We start from the raw sequence: 18,825 nt of genomic DNA, 5'->3' as shown, positions 1-18,825 counted from the left end.
GGGCAATCACATGCACTGGGATCAACAATAAAACTCACAGATTTAAGAGGAAGTGTGTAAACAAGAGCCTGGGAAGCTGTGCGAACTCGCAGGGCTCCACCTTCCAGAACTGCGCGGAGTCTCTGCGCGCGCTCTGGCCCCTGGCACCAAGTAGCCGGCTACCCGGGAGAATCTGAGGTAGCCCCTTTGCATCCAGTCCAACTATGGGCTTATTTATAGTGTTACCTTCTGCCAGCAGCCCTGCGGGAGCCCTCCCCACTTGTGGGTCACGCTGGCCTCTATGGGCGTGGATTTTAGGGGGAGCAGATATCCCCCCCCCCCCCCCCGCGTGCACGCATTCCTCGCTCCAACCTGAATTGCAAACCGCACCTTTAGGGAAGGTCTAACCTTTCTGTGGAGGGAAGCAGGTCTCCTCTGAGTTCATGTGGTCGCGCTACTTGAGAGCCGTTGCCTCCGGGTTAGTAGCCGATCTCTGGATGCGGATAACAGCTACTCAAGATGGCGCGGTCTCACCGCTGAGCTGGCACCCAGGGGGAGGTTTCAGCCTCAATCTCTAACCATCCCCATTTTCTAGAAGTTCTCTGTCTTTCCTGGCTGCAGACTGTCTCTCAGCTGAATCTCCTCTGCTTGTTCGGGCTATATGTTACCCGTTTCAGCTGCTCGCCCTTATCTGCTCTGGGACAAAGCATCAACACGTCCGTCTAAGCCTCCGCCATTTTTCTGTATCCCTTTTCTTTCATATGTGGGCTGTTTCATTGTCTCCCCATGATGCTCCTCTCTAGGTGTCTGGTTATGTAGCTCTCTCTCTCCTGCATTGACATAAAGGCACAAAATACAACACAACAAGACACAATTCATAAGGCACCAAACACAAATGTATTCACAATACTAATGCCCCTGAATAAAGGTGACCACCAGAGAAAAGAGAATTAGGGAATAGAGAAGAGTGAAAAAATGATATTGAGGAAAGGAAAAAATGTAAGAGAGAAAAGAGAGAGGAGGAAAAAAAGGAAAAATATGTATATAGGGAGAAAACTCTAATAAAACAACAACTAATTCAAAAAAATGCAAACAACAAACACCCAGAGATGAATGCAAACTACAAAGAACAACTAATTCAAAAAATGCAAACAACACATCTCCAAACAACAAACACCCAGATGAATCTGAGGAGGCAGAGCTTATTTCCAGGAGGTAAGGTCAAGGAATTGAATGAATGGGGAAATAGCCACAATTCAGTATAGAGGAGGTAGAAAGAGAATGGGTGTATAAGAAGAAAAGTAGAAAACTAAATACAAAAAAAGAATATATATATATATATATATATATATATATATATATACACACACACACACACACACAGTGGGGCCTTGACTTACGAGTTTAATTCGTTCCTTGACAGAGCTCGTAACTCAAATTACTTGTATGTCAAATCAAAAAGTGAATGAGTGAGACACATAATGCTGGGCTGATGTTGTGGCGTTCACTGTGACGTTCGCTGCGCCAACTAGCGGTGGGGTATCTGAAGCTAGCTCGTAACCCGAATTTTAGCTTGTAACTCAAAGCAGAAAATCGGCTGAGAGATGGCTCGTATCTCGAAAAACTCGTTAGTCGGAACACTCTTAAGTCAAGGCCCCACTGTGTGTGTGTGTGTGTGTGTGTGTCTGTGTGTGTGTATATATATAAAATTTTCCTCCTTCTTTAATCTATCTATCTATGTATTTGTTTACTGTGGAAAAGGAGGATAGAGAGTAGATAGGCATGAGTTAGTTATTGGAATTAGTTAGGCTATTAGTAGAAGAAGAGAAGAAGCAAGGAGAGAAAAAAGAGAAACAAAAAAAAACCAACTAACCAATAATCAAACAAACAACAACAAGACAGAAAGAAAGAAAAAGGCAAAAAAGAAAAATATTTGGATATTGAAGATAGTGAAGTGAGAAGTGTGTATGGGTTTAGAGCACGGGAGAGGAAATTAGATATATGAGTAGGATAAATTTTTAACAGGGAGTGAAAATAAAGGGTAGAGAAAAACTAAAGCAGGAACAGGGTAAGAGAAACAGGACGAGAAAGGGGAAAAGTGACGAAGAAGAGAATGTTGGCATAAAGGAAAAATTGAGATAGAGTAAAATAATGCTAAAGGGAAAATCAAAATAGAGTGTATAACACTAATCCCAAAATAAATAAAATAAAGAAAAAATAACACAAAATAAAACTTTTTTAAAAAGGGTAAAATAATAGTATTAATATTAATAGTTAAAAATAAAAATATAATAAAAAACAAGGTAAAATTGAGTGAGAGAAAAAAAATAGTTTCTTAAGTAAAAGATAAAAAATAAAAATGTGAAGGAGTGAAGGTCGTCCACTTCCTGTACTGTTCTGCTTGACACTCTTTTTCCTTGCAGGTAGCACAGTATTGAAGTTTTCTGCGATCCATGGCTCCTCTGTGTCCTAAGCCACAACCCTATTTTCAAGCAGGCAGGATCTCTCTGCTCTCTTCGGTTCTTAGTCTGTCTTTAGTTATATTTACACACAAGAGTCAATTTCTGCTACAGCCCCTGGGTAGCAGTTTTTCTGTATTAATATTTGGGGCTAAAAGACCTCTTCACTCTGGATCTGCGCGCAGGCTGCCTTTTTGGGTCCAGTCCAGCTGTGGGTTAATATCTAGAATCCCCTTCTGCCAGCAGCCCTGTGGACCCCCTTCCACATTCGAGGGCTACACTGACCCCACCAGCCGCGAATTTTGTGGGGAGCAGTCTTTCTCTGAGGCTCTAGTTCCCACTGCATCCGTTTCTCCCAGATCCTAGCCTGGATCCCAAAGCTCACCTTTCTTTAGGCAATGCCAGCTGTGTTCAGTTCGCCGGTTCTGGGTGGGTGCTCTTTGATTCAGCTGTTCCTTCTGCCCTATGAGAAGGCACAGGGCCCATCCGCGAATTCCCGTTTGTCTCCCCCTGTGCAGACCTCCCAGGCATCCGTGGTTGGGGAGGTTGGAGTTCCCATGTTCCTGGATTCCCAGCTGAGGTAACTGGTCCCTGGGCATTGTGGTTGTAAGGTCCCGGGAGGCATCCGAGATCTCCCCAGTTGAAGGTAAGGCTGGGGTTCTGATCACAGTCATTCTGCAATCACAGCTGTCTCCCCTTCAAGATAGTGCAGCCTCTATGGCAGAGCCCGCTGCTCCTGGGGAAATTTCAGCCGCTGTAGAGGCTGCCCGGTCTCGGGGGGCCGGTCCACCAGTCCCCAACAGTCCCTTGAAGTATAGCTGTCCCTCACTCACAAATACTGACACTCCCCGTATGTCCATGCATTCTCCTTTCGTTCTCTCTCCAACACATCTAGCAGCCTGCAGACCCGTCCCCAGCCATCTTACTTCCCCTGTATATTTTCTTTAAGGAAATGTCTGTTCAAGCCCGTGGTTCACTTTTTAATTGGGTTGTTTGTTTTCTGAAATTGCGTTGCAGGATTTCTTTATATATTCTGAATATCAATCCCTTAACTAAGAAATATTTTCCCCCATTCCACAGGATACCTATGAAACACCTTAGATTGTATCCTTTGACTCACAAAAGTTTTAATTTTGAATCCAACTTAACTATTTTTCTTTCAATGTTTATGCTTTTGGTGTCATATCCAAGAAATCATCCCAAATTCAATATTATGTTTTCCCCCTATGTTTTTTCCTATGAAGTTTATAGTTTTAGCTCTTACATTAGGTCTTTGAAAGATTTTGGTTAATTTTGCAGAAGGAAAGCTTTCTATCTTGCACCATTGAGTGTGATGCTGGTTGAAGGATTTTCATATACGGTTTTTATTATGTTGAGTTAGTTTTCTTCTAGCCCTGATTTGTTAAAGTTTTTATAATTAAAAAGGTGTTGAATGTTTTTATGTATTGGATATTTAAATTTCCCTGTTTCTCTGTAAAATCAATACTGATTGTGGTTTCTCTTTTTAATGTATTTTTATTGATTTCAGAGAGTAAGGGAGAGGGAGAGAAAGTTAGAAACATCAGTGATGAGACAGAATCATTGATCAGCTGCCTCCTGCACACCCCACACTGGGGATGGAACCCATAATCAGGGCACCTGCCCTGCCTCGTAGTTGAACCATGACCTCCTGGTTCTTTGGTTGACGTTCAACCTCTGAGCCACGCCAACCAGACTACCGGTTGTAGTCTCTCCTTATCTTGATTATGTTCACGTTTATCTCCATTTTAAGAAACGTCTGCTATGAAAACTCCACTCCCTCTCTCTTCTCTCCTCTGAAGGCTTCTCTCTAGGCTCCACCGTTCAGTCTCACACCAAAGGCATCTGGATGTGGTGTGTACGTCACCCTAAGAAACCAAACTACACCTTAGTTCTGCTTGACACTAAGGGGCTGGGAGATGTAGAGAAGGTAAGTGTTGAAGATTCAATTTGGAGACAATCCCCTCATTTCTAGGTATTGTCTACACTAATATTTTTTCTTTTCTTTTTAAGAATTTTATTATTATTATTTTAATTTTTATTCAAATAAGAGCTGGCACTTAACCGTATGTGTTTTTTTCATTTCTGTTTATGTGCTAAGAGACGCAATTTTGAAATCAGGGATCATGAAAATATAAGGCGGAATCTTAGAAGAGCATAGTGCTCATTAGATAGTATTCTAATTATTAACAAGAGGCTATAAGCTAAGCCAGTTAACACAGATGCATAAAGGTACCACAAACAAAATCAGCCATGAGTCTTATCCTGCAGAGAACTTGAGTTAAGGATTAATGTTCGGAATTCCTAAACTCTGTTATTAACACAGTGGCCTTAGCAAATTATTTCACTTCTTTTACCCTCAGCTTTCTGATCTGTAAAACCAATGCAAACAGTCTATATTTGCCTCATAGTATTGTTTTGACTATTTAATAAGAATGGAAAGTGTTAAAGTGAATAATAATGACTAGATAAAATAGCTATAAGTATTTTTACTCTTACATAAGTCAATTTTGCTGTAAAAACATAGAGAAAATTAAATTACATTTAAGGCTTTAGAGTGCCCACCAATCTGGACTGTTTGTTTTGCAATTATCTGCGAATGGTCATAAGAGGACCTAGTGAGAATCAGTGTAACCAAAAACACTAATCAGAAGACTATTCAAAGTCCAAGTCCTACTAACAACCATTTTCATTTGGATTTGTTTTCCTCTTATAAGATATTAATCTAAAATAAGTCACTCCACTAAATGAGCATCGTTTACTACTGCTGATCGGGAAAGTGCCATGAGAATAAAACATAATCCTGGCCCAAATGTGTTCTGATTTCCAGGGTGACAACCAAAATGACTCCTGGATCTTTGCCCTGGCAATACTGCTGAGCAGCACCTTTGTGTACAATAGCATGGGGACCATAAACCAGCAGGCATTGGATGAACTGCAGTATCCTTTTTGTGGTCCAGAACAGCATCAAAATCAGAGGGGAGGCCTGTACCTAAAAACCAGCTCCCTGAATGTGAATCCTGGCAAATCAAGTACAAAAAGAGAAAGTATGAAAAATAATTCAAGGGCAGGAAGAATTAACATTTGGGTTAGAAACAAAGCCAAAACAAAGGTTTGGAATATGTGGGACTAATATGGCATGAGAGGCACTGTACTTTAACACCATTTTTCCTTAGTTTGCTACTCAGCTATGTGACAGAGCTGATGGAAAAAATAAGGGAAAAATCTTCACCTGATGCAAATGAGGTTGAGGATTCAGCTGACTTTGTGAGCTTCTTTCCAGATTTTGTGTGGACACTGAGGGATTTTTCCCTAGAATTGGAAGTAGATGGGAAACCCATCTCAGCAGACGAGTACCTGCAGAATTCACTCAAACTCAGAAAAGGTAAAGGGGACTGAGAACTGATAATTGGGAATCACAAGCCATTAGCAACCATCATCTTTTATTTTTCTATTAGTGTTTTTACATGTATAGTTTTCTACTTCTCAGCTGCCTAGTTCTAAGAATTAATGCTTGTTTAATATCTAAATTCATAAATTAGATTTTGAATTTTCTTCTCCCCTGTTCTAAGAACAAGTTTCTTTTTCTTTTATCTTTGCCTGTACTGTGATCATATTATCTCCCTGCTTAGGGCTTGTGATGCTGTAATTAGCCAAAGAATATGGAGTAGAATGGCCATTTTTTTAAAGAAAATAGATTAAAGCATGACAATGCACTAGGGTAGGGGTTGGCAAATTATGGCCCACAGTCAAATGATGGCCAATGCAGCCTGCCAGCTATCTTACAAATAGGTTTTACTGGATGAATACTATGTAGATTGCCCATGTCTGCTTTCATGCTATAATAGCAGAATTTGAATACTTGGAAAAGAAACCACCTGACTTGCAAAGCCTAATGTATTTACCATTTGACCGTTAACAGAAAAAGTCTCCAAGCCCCTATATTAAGCAAAGCCCATTTTTATCTTTCTCCAGGTACCAGTCTTAAAAATGAAAAATTTAACCTTGCCCGACTTTGTATCCGAAAGTTCTTCCCAGAGAAGAAATGCTTTATCTTTGATCGGCCCACTCATCGGAAGAAGCTAGGCCAACTGGAGACAATGCATGATGATGAGCTGGACCCCGAATTCGTGCAACAAGCTGCTGACTTCTGTTCCTACATCTTTAGCAATTCCAAAGTCAAAACTCTTTCAGGAGGCATCCAGGTCAATGGACCCCGTAAGTCCACTTTCCGGTCATCACTCTCACTGTTAAGACTAAAGAAAGGTGGAATTGCATCCACCTAGTTTCAGCTTTGAAAAATGCAAATCTACTACTCTTAGAGGCCTGGTGCATGAAATTCGTGCACTCGGGGAGTTCCCTCAGGTCGGCCTGCGCCCTCTGGCAGTCCAGGAGGGAGAAGCTTCTGCTACCGCCCCACCGCTGCTGTGCTTGCCAGCCGTGAGCCTGGCTTCTGACTGAGCAGCACTCCCCCTGTGGGAGCGCACTGACCACCAGAGGGCAACTCCTGCGTTGAGTGTCTGCTCTCTGGTGGTCAGTGCATGTCTTAGCAATCGGTCTTTCCACGGTTCGTTCAAGATACATATTACCCTTTTATTATATAGGATTACTGTGGTACATTCTAGATGACACAACATTTCTAATAGATTTTATTAGTCAGATTTCATGGGTGAGAAAAGATAGAAAAGGACAAACAAAAAAGCTCTATTGCTTCAAATTGACCTAATACACTGGACCTCTACTATCCCATATAATAGGTACTAGAAAAGTGTAGTAGCTACATTTATCTAAAATTGAATGCAGATTAATTAAAATTAAATGAATTAAAAAATTCTGATTACATGTATAGTGGCTATAATATTGGATAGCGCATATAGCAGAAGACTATCATCACGGAGAGATCTCTTGGACAGTGTTCTGCTACAATAAATAAAATTAAGGACTCCTTTTTAAATTTATTTTGAGTTTTTTAATCCTTACCCCATAATATATTTTTCCATTAATTTTAGAGAGAGAGAGAAACATCGATGTGAGAGAGAAACATTAATCAGTTGCCTCCCGCATGTGCCCCAACTGGGGATCAAACCCACAGCCTAGGTGTGTGCCCTGACCAGGAATCAAATTCACAACTTTTTGGTGCATGGGACAATGCTCCAACCAACTGAGCCACCTGGTCAGGGCAGAGGACTTCTTTTTAATTGTTTCACAAATATTGATTTTATAAATGCTTACCACAGACCATAACTTATGATAGAGACATAAATGAGAGGTACATTTCTTATCCTAATGGTGTTTAGGGATATAGCACATGCACTCAATAAACCTCAATAAACACAGGTCTATGGTTGCCAGGATTCTTGTCCCAGCATTAAGAAGGATTCATGCCCTAACCGGTTTGGCTCAGCAGATAGAGCGTTGGCCTGTGCACTGAAGGGTCCCAGGTTCGATTCCTATCAAGGGCATGTGCCTGGGTTGTGGGCACATCCCCAGTAGGGGGCGTGCAAGAGGCAGCTGAATCGATGTCTCTCTCTCATCAATGTTTCTAACTCTGTATTTCTCTCCCTCTCCCTTCCTCTCTGTAAAAAATCAATAAAATATATTTTTTTAAAAAAGGGATTCATGAAATCTGGAGAAGGCTGTACATAGATTAAATAGGAGTCAAGAAACGAAATATAATTTTGAAAGGCATTTGGGGGTCAGAGGAGCCTAGTTTGAAGGAAACTAAGATCTCTTTGTCTCAGGACCCCATGCTTTTTATTAACACAAATTGTCCTGAGATGAGGCAGAGATATACACTTCAAAGGGTCAGGGTTTAGTATACAGAGGGATTGTCAGATTTGGGGGAATTAGCCTACAGCTGTTCTGGTGTTTGGCCAGTAGGAGGAAATAACATGTAGACTAAGGTGCCCTGAGCTGCCTGGCAGCAAACAATCAATTTAATGTATCCTATTCAAGTTTGGGGAAATGCCATCAGCCAATCCCAGATTCAGCCCTGCTGTCATGCTGGAATTGGTTTCTGGCATATGGTGTCTAGAACAGATGTTCTCATCCTTTGATATGTCCATATCACCCAAGGATCTTGGCAGAGGAGGATTTAATTCAGTTGATCTGGAGCAGAGGCTGAGAGTCTGCATTTCTAGCAAACTTCTGGGTGATGCTGAGGACATAGATGCTGTGAGCCAAATGAGTGTTGAGAAATATCATCAGATTTATAGAGGATGGACTGTTTCCTCACCCCACCTACAACAAACATTATCTTTTATTCTCTATTTGTAGGGCTGGAGACTCTGATCCTGACCTATGTCAATGCCATCAGCAGTAGGGACCTGCCCTGCATGGAGAATGCCATCATGGCCTTGGCCCAGAAAGAGAACTCAGCTGCAGTGAAAAAGGCCATTGCCCACTATGACTGGCAGATGAGTGAGAAGGTTCAGCTGCCCACAGAAACCCTCCAAGAGCTTCTGGACCTGCACATGGCCAGTGAGAAAGAGGCCATTGAAGTCTTCATGAAGAATTCCTTCAAGGATGTAGACCATTTATTTAAAAATAAATTAGCGGTAATTTTTTTCTTACGTTTATATGGATTAGGGTCTCAGAAAGCAAAGTACTATCCTACCTAATAATAGACAAACATGGTAATTGACCATACCTTTGCTATGCCTCCCATTGGCTAATCAGCATGATATGCAAATTAACCACCAACAAAGATGGCGGCTAATTTGCATACTGCAGGCAGGGTGGGACAGCGCAACCGCCAGCATGAGAGCTGCCATCCAGGCTCCCGTCTGCAACCAATTTTATTATGATTGACACAAAGTTTTGAACACTTTTTTCTTTTCATGCAGAAACTAATGCTCCTTCACATGATTTAGATAATGCATGCAGGTAATAATCACAGCTTCTCATCAAGTTACATGCTTGTTGGTACTGGACAGATTTAATATTACAGCCAAAAGCAAAGAAAAATGTAGTCTTAGTTATCTTGAGCAAACTTATATTGAGCCACATTTCTTCCATATGCAATCGCTGGTCCAATTTAAAAAGCAGAAGTTTCTTTCTAAAGGTGTATTTGTAGGACTAGAGAACCTAGTCCTGACCTATGTCGATGCCATCAGCAGTGGGGACTTGCCCTGCATGGAGAACGCAATCCTGGCCTCGGCCCAGATAGAGAACTCAGCCACAGTGAAAAAGGCCATGGCCCACTATGACCGGCATATAGGTAGCATAAATGCTAACATAAAGCCAGCAATCTCTGCCATGAACTTCACCTCCAAGGAGAAAGGGTCTCCAATAGAAAGACAGGATCAGGAGGAAGGATATGGTACTGCTGAGGTGCCTGTAAGTTTTTACAGGGTCACAGACTGGTTTATGAGAAGCCTTTCCAAAAATGCCGAGGTCAAGCTAACATTTTCTCTGTACTCTTTCTACTTCCTATTTTCACATTAAAGGCCCAGTTAGCAATAAAGCGAGATGACTTTTATAAAGAGAATATTAAAGCATCATCGGATCGCTGCTCGGCTTTACTTAAGGATATCTTCCATTCTTTAGAAGAAGATATAAAGCAGGGGGTTTATTCTAAACCAGGAGGATATCGTCTCTTAATGCAGACTGTGAACGAGCTGAAGAAAAAGTATATTCAGGAACCCAGGAAGGGAATACAGGTAACCAGGATTTATCTGTCTCTCTGTTTCTCCCCTCATCCCCACACTTCCCTTCCTCCCGATCTCCCTCCACCTCCTTTCCTTGGATCTGCTCTCTCCACGATGGCTTCATTCCTCACCCCATATGGGACCACAGCACCAACAGCTCCAAAAGTAGAGCACTCATCAGAGAACAGAGACTCTCAATCTATATTTATATCAGTCACTTACAAAGGTTTCTGCTTCATAGGGTACCAGGCTTGGCCAACCTGGAGCATGTGCCCACCCTGTGACAGGGGCCCCTTGACCAGCACAAGGACCAGGGCCAAGCGAAGCAATTCCTACAGGAAAAAAATGGTGGACAAACAGGAATAAGTGCTTCCAGTGATTTCCTATTACTAATGCCATTTTCTCTGGGTCCTAGAGTGAAGAAGTTCTTCACACATACCTGAGGTCAAGGGAGTCTGTGATTGATGCAATTCTACAGACAGACCAGAATCTCACAAAAAGGGAAAAGCTGACTGAAGGTGAGGAGCAAGTCAAGAGACTAGATAGCTTCAACAGCTTTTAAAAGTTTAAATAATTTGGCTTGGAGAATCTGGGGTCCTTAAACAAGAGCCAGATGAGCAAAGATGCCTATTACTAGCCAAAGTCAGTCTCACTGGGGCATATGCAGTCAGCAGCAACAATGACAGGTAAGTTCACAAAGAAGAAAAAGCAAGGTGGTCACCCACATGAATTTGTCTTCTTCCTTTCCTCCTGGCAGTGCAACGTGTGAAAGCTGAATCTGCAGAGGCTGCAGCAAAAATGCTGGAGGAAATGCAAAAGAAGAATCAGCAGATGATGGAGGCGAAAAAAAAGAGTTATCAGGAATATGTGAAACAATTGGCTGAGAAGATGGAGCAGGAGAGGGCCCAATTAATGGCAGAGCAAGAGCGGGCTCTGTCTCTTAAACTTCAGGTATGTAATGGCATCACCTAGACCAGGGGTGGGCAAACTTTTTGACTCGAGGGCCACAATGGGTTCTTAAACTGGACCGGAGGGCCGGAACAAAAGCATGGATGGAGTGTTTGTGTGAACTAATATAAATTCAAAGTAAACATCATTACATAAAAGGGTACGGTCTTTTATTTCAATAGTTTTATTCATTTCAAATGGGCCAGATCCGGCCCGCGGGCCGTAGTTTGCCCATGGCTGACCTAGACGTTTCCCTTTTTCTGTTTTCTGTACACTCTCCCTGACTTGTTTGTGTGGCTGTTAGAACTCAAAACCCGGAAGGACCTTGCTTGCCCACTTATACTTTTCAATCCCTGTCTGTCTGACTGACTTGGAGCCTGCCTATGTCTGGTTATTAAAAATTTTTTATTATCCTTTATCTCACATCCAGTCCTTTATCAGTACTCTATAGTTCCGGTGCACAAATTCGTGCACTTGTAGGGTCCCTCAGCCAGACCTGTGCCATCTCACAATTCGAGACCCCTCAGGGAATGTCAGACTGCTTGTTTTGGTCCGATCCCCACGGGTCAGGCTGAGGAACCCCACCAGTGCACGAATCCGTGCACCAGGCCAGTTTTGACCCGATTCTCTCAGGCCAGGCCAAGGCACCCCACCAGTGCACAAATACATGCACCGGGCCTCTAGTATGCATATATGATCTTTGGTTAATCTCTTCCCACCCTCTGCCCTCCCCCCTTCCCTCAGAGATTTATCAGTCTGTTCCATGTTTTCATGCCTGTGCATTGAGCATCTGCCCGCTGGTGATCAGCGCGCAGTATAACTACCAGTCGAATAGTCAAACAGTCACTTAGGCTTTTATATAGAGAGAATAGAGGCCTGGTGCACAAAATTTTGTGCAAGGGGTGGGTCCTAAGCCCTTGCCGGCGATCAGGGCCAATCGGGGCCTTCTGTCTGGCTGATGGCAGGAAACTTCCCTTGCTGGGGCCTTCCTTTGTTCTGCATCGACCCCTGGTGATCAGTGCACATGAAAGCGAGCAGTCACACTCCTGAGGGGGACAATTTAGCATATTAGCCTTTTATTATATAAGGTTCTTCAATCAATGGTAGCTATTATCTTCTAAATATTGCAAATACTATATCTTACCTGTTTCTCTTGCTTAATATTATATGAAGCAAGAATTGCTGTGTACCTATAACTTATGAGAAAAAACAGAGGTTCAGAAAAGATGAGCTTTTTCAGAGTCACACAGATTGGTAAGATATCTGAACCACCTTCACCACTTAGAGCAGTGGTTCTCAACCTCGGCTGCACATTAGAATCACCTGGGAATCTTTTTAAAATCCTGATTTCTGGGCCTCATCCTCCGGAAATTCTGTTTTTTTGTTATGGGGTGGGGCCACAACATTAGTAACAAAGAAACAGAATTTCCGGAGGATGAGGCCCAGCAATCAGGATTTTAAAAAGATTCCCAGGTGATTCTAATGTGCAGCCAAGGTTGAGAACCACTGACTTAGAGGACTCTACAATCACTGTTTTTCTGTCACACCTGGTATGACTTTGGTTCTAAAAGAACCTTTATGAGCAGAAAGACTCCTTTCCTCTCACACCTGTGTCTGCCACTCCTGACTGTTTGCTATGCCCTACACCTAGTTTGTGTAGTGAGTTATGTGCAGAAATCCTGTATGGACAGTTAGGGACCTTGATGTCTCCTTACTTATATCCTGCTACTCTTGCCACCAAGCTGTGGAGGCTTAAATCAAATTCCCTAATCTAAGATATGGACACTTCCTTTGATTTTGAGAATGTTTTATTTCTGTCATGTGTATGTATATAAAAGTCTGAGTGTGTGTATCCTATCTAATAATAGACAAACATGGTAATTAACCGTAACTTTGCTACGCTTCCCATTGGCTAATCAGGGTGATATGCACATTAACTGCCAACAAAGATGGCGGCTAATTTGAATACTGCAGGCGGGGCGCAACTGCGCCATCCCGCCTTCCCTGCTGCCATCCGGGCCTGCTATTTGCGACCCGGGCAGCAGGTGGCCCCTGTGGGAACAGACCCACAGCTGGCAGCGGGACCACAGCAATCAGCCACTGGCCACACCCACAAACGGCCCTCCAGCGGGGATCCCTGGCTTACAGGTGCTAATGCACCAATCCACCACTGGCCACGCCCACAAATGGCCCTCCAGTGGTCATCCCCAGCTGACAGGTGCTAATGCACCGATCTGCCACAGGCCACGCCCACAAACGGCCCTCCTGCAGCAATCAGGGCTGGCGGGTGCTAAGGCACTGATCCGCCACCAGCCACACCCACAAACGTTCATCATGAGGGGATCCAAGCCTGGAGGGTGCTAATGCACTGATCTGCCACCGGCCCCACCCACAAATGGCCCTCCAGCGGGGATCCTCGGCTAACAGGTGCTAATGCACCAATCTGCCACTGGCCATGCCCACAAACGATCCTCCAGCGGGGATCCCCAGCTGACCAGTGCTAATGCACTGATCCACCACTTGCCACGCCCACAAATGGCCCTCCCGCAGCGATTGGGGCTGGTGGGTGCTAACGCACTGATCTGCCACCAGCCACACCCACAAACGTCCATCCCGAGGGGATCCCAGGCTGGCAGGTGCTAATGCACCGATCTGCCAAAACGCACACCCAGGCCGCCTTTGTCCTGCGAGAACTATAAGCCAGGAGAGGGGAGTGGGGCCCCAGGGAGCAGGGCGGGAACTTCCCGGGGTTTGTGTCAGGCAGCCCAGAGCAGAGTGCAAACTATCCCCACCAGTAGCTGCTTGCTCATTCACTTACTTGCTCATTCATTCACTCATTCACTCACTCATTATTCACTCACTCAGCAAACCCTCTCATGTCCGTGGCACCAGACCAGGCACTGAAGTTGAAGCAGGATAAGACAGAGCTACGTCCTCAAGATATTAGTAATTCAGTAGGGCGAAGCAGGCACATGAACGAGGCAGTTGTATGCACAGATGCAGTGTACTGGGTTCTGTGAGGGCTGTAACTAACGCCGACTTTGTTCTCTTGATAAAATGGGGCCTCGGGAGCCAGGCCGCCCAAGCCTGTAGGCCTGTGCCTAGGCCAGGAGTGGCCGGGGTCCCAGAACATAACAGAGGGTGCAGGTCGGGCTGAGGGGTCTGGCCCCACTCCTCACCCTCACCCCCAAGTGCACAAATTTTTGTGCACCGGGCTACTAGTGTGTGTATAAGCGTATATAAGATTTGAAAAGAAACATGATTAAGATTGCCCACATAGCTCTGACCGGTTTGGCTCAGTGGACAGAGCATTGGCCTGCAGACTTAAGGGTCCCAGGTTGGATTCCGGTCAAGGGCATGTACCTTGGTTGCAGGCACATACCCAGTGGGTAGTGTGCAGGAGGCAGCTGATCAATGTTTTCTCTCTCATTGATGTTTCTCTCTATCTTTCTCCCTTCCTCTCTGTAAGAAATGAATAAAAATATATTTAAAAAAAAAGATTGCCCACATAGGTTATATAGAATTAATGGGACTTATAATTTAAGTTTATCAATATATTAGAAGGTATAAGCCAATCTCTCTTAGCTGAAGGAGGCTCAAGATAAGCAATCATGGAGCTAGGATGTCCAGGTAAAAGAATCCTATATAATAAAAGGCTAATATGCAAATCGTCCCCTCGACTAGGAGTTAGACCGCTTGCTATGATGTGTGCTGAGCACCAGTGGGCGGCGTGGAACATGGCGGGCGTTGGTGATGCAGTGCTGGCAGTGGGCGGCAGTGGAGGTGCTGCTGGCCCCAATGGGCCCTGATGAGAGCAGGACTACAGTAGGATGGTGGACCAGGTAACTGGGCATTAGCAGGGCAAGGTGAATGCGAGCAGGGCCCCATTGTCCCGCCAATCACCCTGAAGATGGCGAACAGTGGCAGTAATGGGGGGCAGGGCTGACGCCTGGCTCCCAGGCGCTGAGGAAGCTTGGCGGGCCCAGTGACTCAGGAGGAGGGGTGTATACGGGGGCACGGGGACCCAGGTGCCGCCCAGGGCCCAGAGGTTAGCTGGGACCTGCACTTCCACACCAGATGCTCATGTTTCAATCGCCAGCCAGGCCTAGGGACTGCACCTGTGCTTGGATTTCATGCATCAGGCCTCTAGTAATGAATATTTACGGTACAGAAAATTTCAAGAAGAAAGTACTCAGAAAAACACACACCATAAATGTGGAAACTAACTAGAAGTTGAGATTTGCTTACTGCTGTACTTGATTTACTCTTTATTTTTCCCTTTTTAGGAACAGGCCATGTTACAAAAGGAAGGATTCCAAGATGAGAGCAGACAACTTCAGAGAGAAATAGAGAATCTCAAGAATAACATGACAAGAAGCAGGAAGAGATGTATTTTAATCTAAAGACCTAAAGGAAAGAGATTCCCTGGTCAGTCTACTCAAGGCATAACTCAAGCAGTTTTAGAATTTGGAAAAAGTCACAACTTGAGAAAAAGTGGCCCTCTTTAAGCTGATAAAAGAAATCCACAAAAACCCCTTCACCTAACATACTTAATGATAATAAATGGAATGCTTTGCCCTTAACTCAGGAATAAAGCAAGGATGTGCAGTCTCTCCACTCCTGTTAAACAGTATAATGAAAGGCTTCCTACAATATGGGAAGGAAGGAAGGAAGGAAGGAAGGAAGGAAGGAAGGAAGGAAGGAAGGAAGGAAGGAAGGAGAGAGAGAGAGAGAGAGAGAGAGAGAGAGAGAGAGAGAGAAGGAAAGAAGGAAGGAAGGAAGGAAGGAAGGAAGGAAGGAAGGAAGGAAGGAAGGAAGGAAGGAAGGAAGGAAGAAAGAAAGAAAGGAAGAAAGGAAGAAAGAAAGAAAGAAAGAAAGAAAGAAAGAAAGAAAGAAAGAAAGAAAGAAAGAAAGAAAGAAAGAAATGAATGGGAAGAAGGGAGGAAGGGAGAAAGGGAGGAAGGGAGGAAGGGAAAGGAAAGGAGGATAAGAAAGAATAAAATAAAACTGCCTTTATTCTCACACACTTTGATTATCCACATAGAAAAATCCCTGGGAATCTACATCAAAATAGCAACAACAGCAACAACAAAACTCTTGGCACAAATATGTGAGTTTAACAAGGTTGTAAGATTCAAGGTCAATACACAAAAATCCACTTTCAACTGTATTTTTGTATAAAACCAATGGACTATTGGAAACCAAAAATTAAAAAACCATACCAATTACAATAGCTGTTTTTTAAAAATGGAATACTTAGGTAGAAATATGACTAAACACACACATGATCTTCTATGCTTCTATCTTCATTCTAAGACCAAGAGATTATGGGGTCGATCATGATGTATGAATTTCCTTAGATTCCAACTCCCTTGTAGTTTTTACGATGTTACTTTTACTCATTGTAGAGAAGAAGATTCAAGACCCTTATTTTTAGAGTTATCCCTGACAAAAGCATGTGCCTAGTATTTGTTAAGTTTCGCTGAGCACTAAAACTTTGTCAACTGTGGGGGGTAGGTGGGTATGGGGGAGGTCAATGGGGAAAAAAGGGGATAGCTGTAATACTTTCAACAATAAAGATAAACGAAATATATCTATCCATTGTGTGTTAGGCTTTTATCCCAACAGAAAGAGGAAAATATATGGCTCAGAACTCAGTGTCACATAATATGCCTACTACACACACACACACACACACATCCTACCCTTCCCACTCACTGTGAGTTTTTTAACAGACAGGATTTCATCAAACACGAGGCAGGAAAACTTACTCAGAGATTTCCCCCCCCAAACTATGTACAAAACAGAGTCCCTAGGGAGTTAGATGAGGCTTCGTGAAAAGCAGCCATTGCTTAGGTTACAGGGATCATTCATTCAAGAAACATTGGTTGAGTACCTATCACATTTTGCCAAGGAGTGAGAATACAGTTGTAGTCCCTCTCTTTGTGTGTGTGTGTATGTGTGTGTGTGTATGTGTGTGTGTGTATGTGATGTATTTCTTTTACTTATTTATTTTTTTTAACTAGAGGCCTGGTGCATGAAATTCATGCACAGGGGGATGGGGTGCGGGGAGGGTATGTCCCTCAGCCCAGCCTGCACCCTCTCCAATCTGGGACCCCTAGAGGGATGTCCGACTGCCCGTTTAGGCCCGATCCCAGGCAGTCGGACATCCCTCTCACAATCCAGGACTGTTGGCTCCCAACTGCTCTCTTGCCTGCCTGCCTGATTGCCCCTAATCACTCCCCTGCCAGCCTGATTGATGCCTAACTGCTCCCCTGTCAGCCCGATTGCCCCCAATTGCCCTCCCCTGCCAGCCCGGTCGCCCCCAATGCCCTCCCCTGCAGGCCTGGTTGCCCCAACTGCCCTCCCCCTGCAGGCCTGGTCCCCCCCCAACAGCCCTCCCCTGCAGGCCTGGTTGCCCCAACTTCCCTCCTCTGCTGGCCTGGTCCCCCCAAACTGCCCACCCCCTGCTGGCTTGGTTGCCCCAACTGCCCTCCCCCTGCTGGCCTGGTCCCCCACAACTTCCCTCCCCTGCTGGCCTGCCCTCCCCCTGCAGGCCTGGTCACCCAATCTTCCCTCCCCTGCTGGTCTGGTCCCTCCCAACTGCCCTCCCCCTGCAGGCCTGGTCCCCCCTAACTGCCCTCCTCCTGAGGGCCTGGACCCCCCAATTTCCCTCCCCCTGCTCGCCTGGTACCCCCCCAACTGCCCTTTCCCTGCAGGCCTGCCCCCCTCAACTGCCATCCCTTGCAGGCCTGGTCCCCCCCAACTGCCCTACTCTGCAGGCCTGGTTGCCCCAACTTCCCTCCCCTGCAGGCCTGGTCCCCCCAACTGCCCTCCCGCTGCAGGCCTGGCCCCCCCCAACTGCCCTCCCCCTGAAGGCCTGCCCCCCCAACTGCCCTCCCCCTGCAGGCCTGGTCCCCCCCAACTGCCCTCCCCCTGCAGGCCTGGTCCCCCCCCCAACTGCCCTCCCCCTGCAGGCCTGGTCCCCCCCCAACTGCCCTCCCCCTGCAGGCCTGCTCCCCCCCCAAGTTCACTCCCCTGCTGGCTTGGTCCCCCCCAACTGCCCTCCCCTGCTGGCCTGGTCCCCCCCAACTGCCCTCCCCCTGCCGGCCTGGTCAGCCCCAACTGCCCTCCCCCTGCAGGCCTGGTCACCCCCAACTTCCCTCCCCATGCTGGCCTGATTTTCCTTAACTGCCCGCCCCTGCTGGCCATCTTGTGTCCACATGGGGGCAGCCATCTTTGTGTTGGAGTGATGGTCAATTTGCATATTACTCTTTTATTAGCTAGGAATGCTTGAAGTATTACAAAGAGCATTACATATGTCTCCTTTTTTTCTCCCCCTTGACATTCCCCCAGCCTCCCCTACCCCCCAGTGTCTTGTGTCCATTGGTTATGCTTATATGCATGCATACAAGTCCTTTGGTTGATCTCTTACCACCCCCCACCAACTCCCCCCCCCCCCCACTGCCCCCCAACTCTCACCAGCCTTCTCTTAAGGAGCTCATAGTCTAGTGGTGAAGACAGAGATTAAATAACACAGAAAAGTAAATGCCCAAGAAATTGAAAGGAGAGGATTTCTGATTTAGGAAGGAGTTTCTCTAATCTCTCTACCCCAGATGGCTCCTTAGTATGTCTTAACCTTATTTCCCTTATCAGTCAATTAGTGGAAAAAAGAAATTCAATTTGGGAGGGAGAGATAGAAAGAGAGACAGTGCCTATCACCTGGCCCCAAAAAAACTATTTAATTAACAGTGTGTCCTGCTCACAGTGTC

General features: G+C 45.1%; 1 protein-coding gene across 5 annotated transcripts in view; it reads left to right on the top strand.

The window, feature by feature from the left end:
• Positions 1 to 15,978, top strand: part of LOC139003530 (guanylate-binding protein 1-like) — a 36,710-nt gene extending 20,732 nt beyond the window's left edge. For all 5 annotated transcript variants that reach the window (XM_070405528.1, XM_070405530.1, XM_070405527.1 and 2 more), the window contains 9 exons: positions 4,259 to 4,386; positions 5,287 to 5,396; positions 5,645 to 5,841; positions 6,432 to 6,674; positions 8,733 to 9,013; positions 9,905 to 10,117; positions 10,521 to 10,623; positions 10,863 to 11,056; positions 15,340 to 15,978. In XM_070405528.1, the coding sequence (XP_070261629.1) occupies positions 4,259 to 4,386; positions 5,287 to 5,396; positions 5,645 to 5,841; positions 6,432 to 6,674; positions 8,733 to 9,013; positions 9,905 to 10,117; positions 10,521 to 10,623; positions 10,863 to 11,056; positions 15,340 to 15,456 (1,586 nt within the window). In that variant the 3' untranslated portion in view covers positions 15,457 to 15,978. The remainder of the gene's footprint in view (positions 1 to 4,258; positions 4,387 to 5,286; positions 5,397 to 5,644; positions 5,842 to 6,431; positions 6,675 to 8,732; positions 9,014 to 9,904; positions 10,118 to 10,520; positions 10,624 to 10,862; positions 11,057 to 15,339) is intronic.
• The last annotated feature ends 2,847 nt before the right edge of the window (positions 15,979 to 18,825 follow it).

Source organism: Myotis yumanensis, unplaced genomic scaffold (assembly GCF_028538775.1).
Source record: "Myotis yumanensis isolate MYYU_CA2020_CCGP unplaced genomic scaffold, mMyoYum1.0.hap1 SCAF_2, whole genome shotgun sequence".
Lineage (NCBI taxonomy): Eukaryota > Metazoa > Chordata > Mammalia > Chiroptera > Vespertilionidae > Myotis > Myotis yumanensis.
This window is presented reverse-complemented; position numbering and strand designations above follow the sequence as displayed.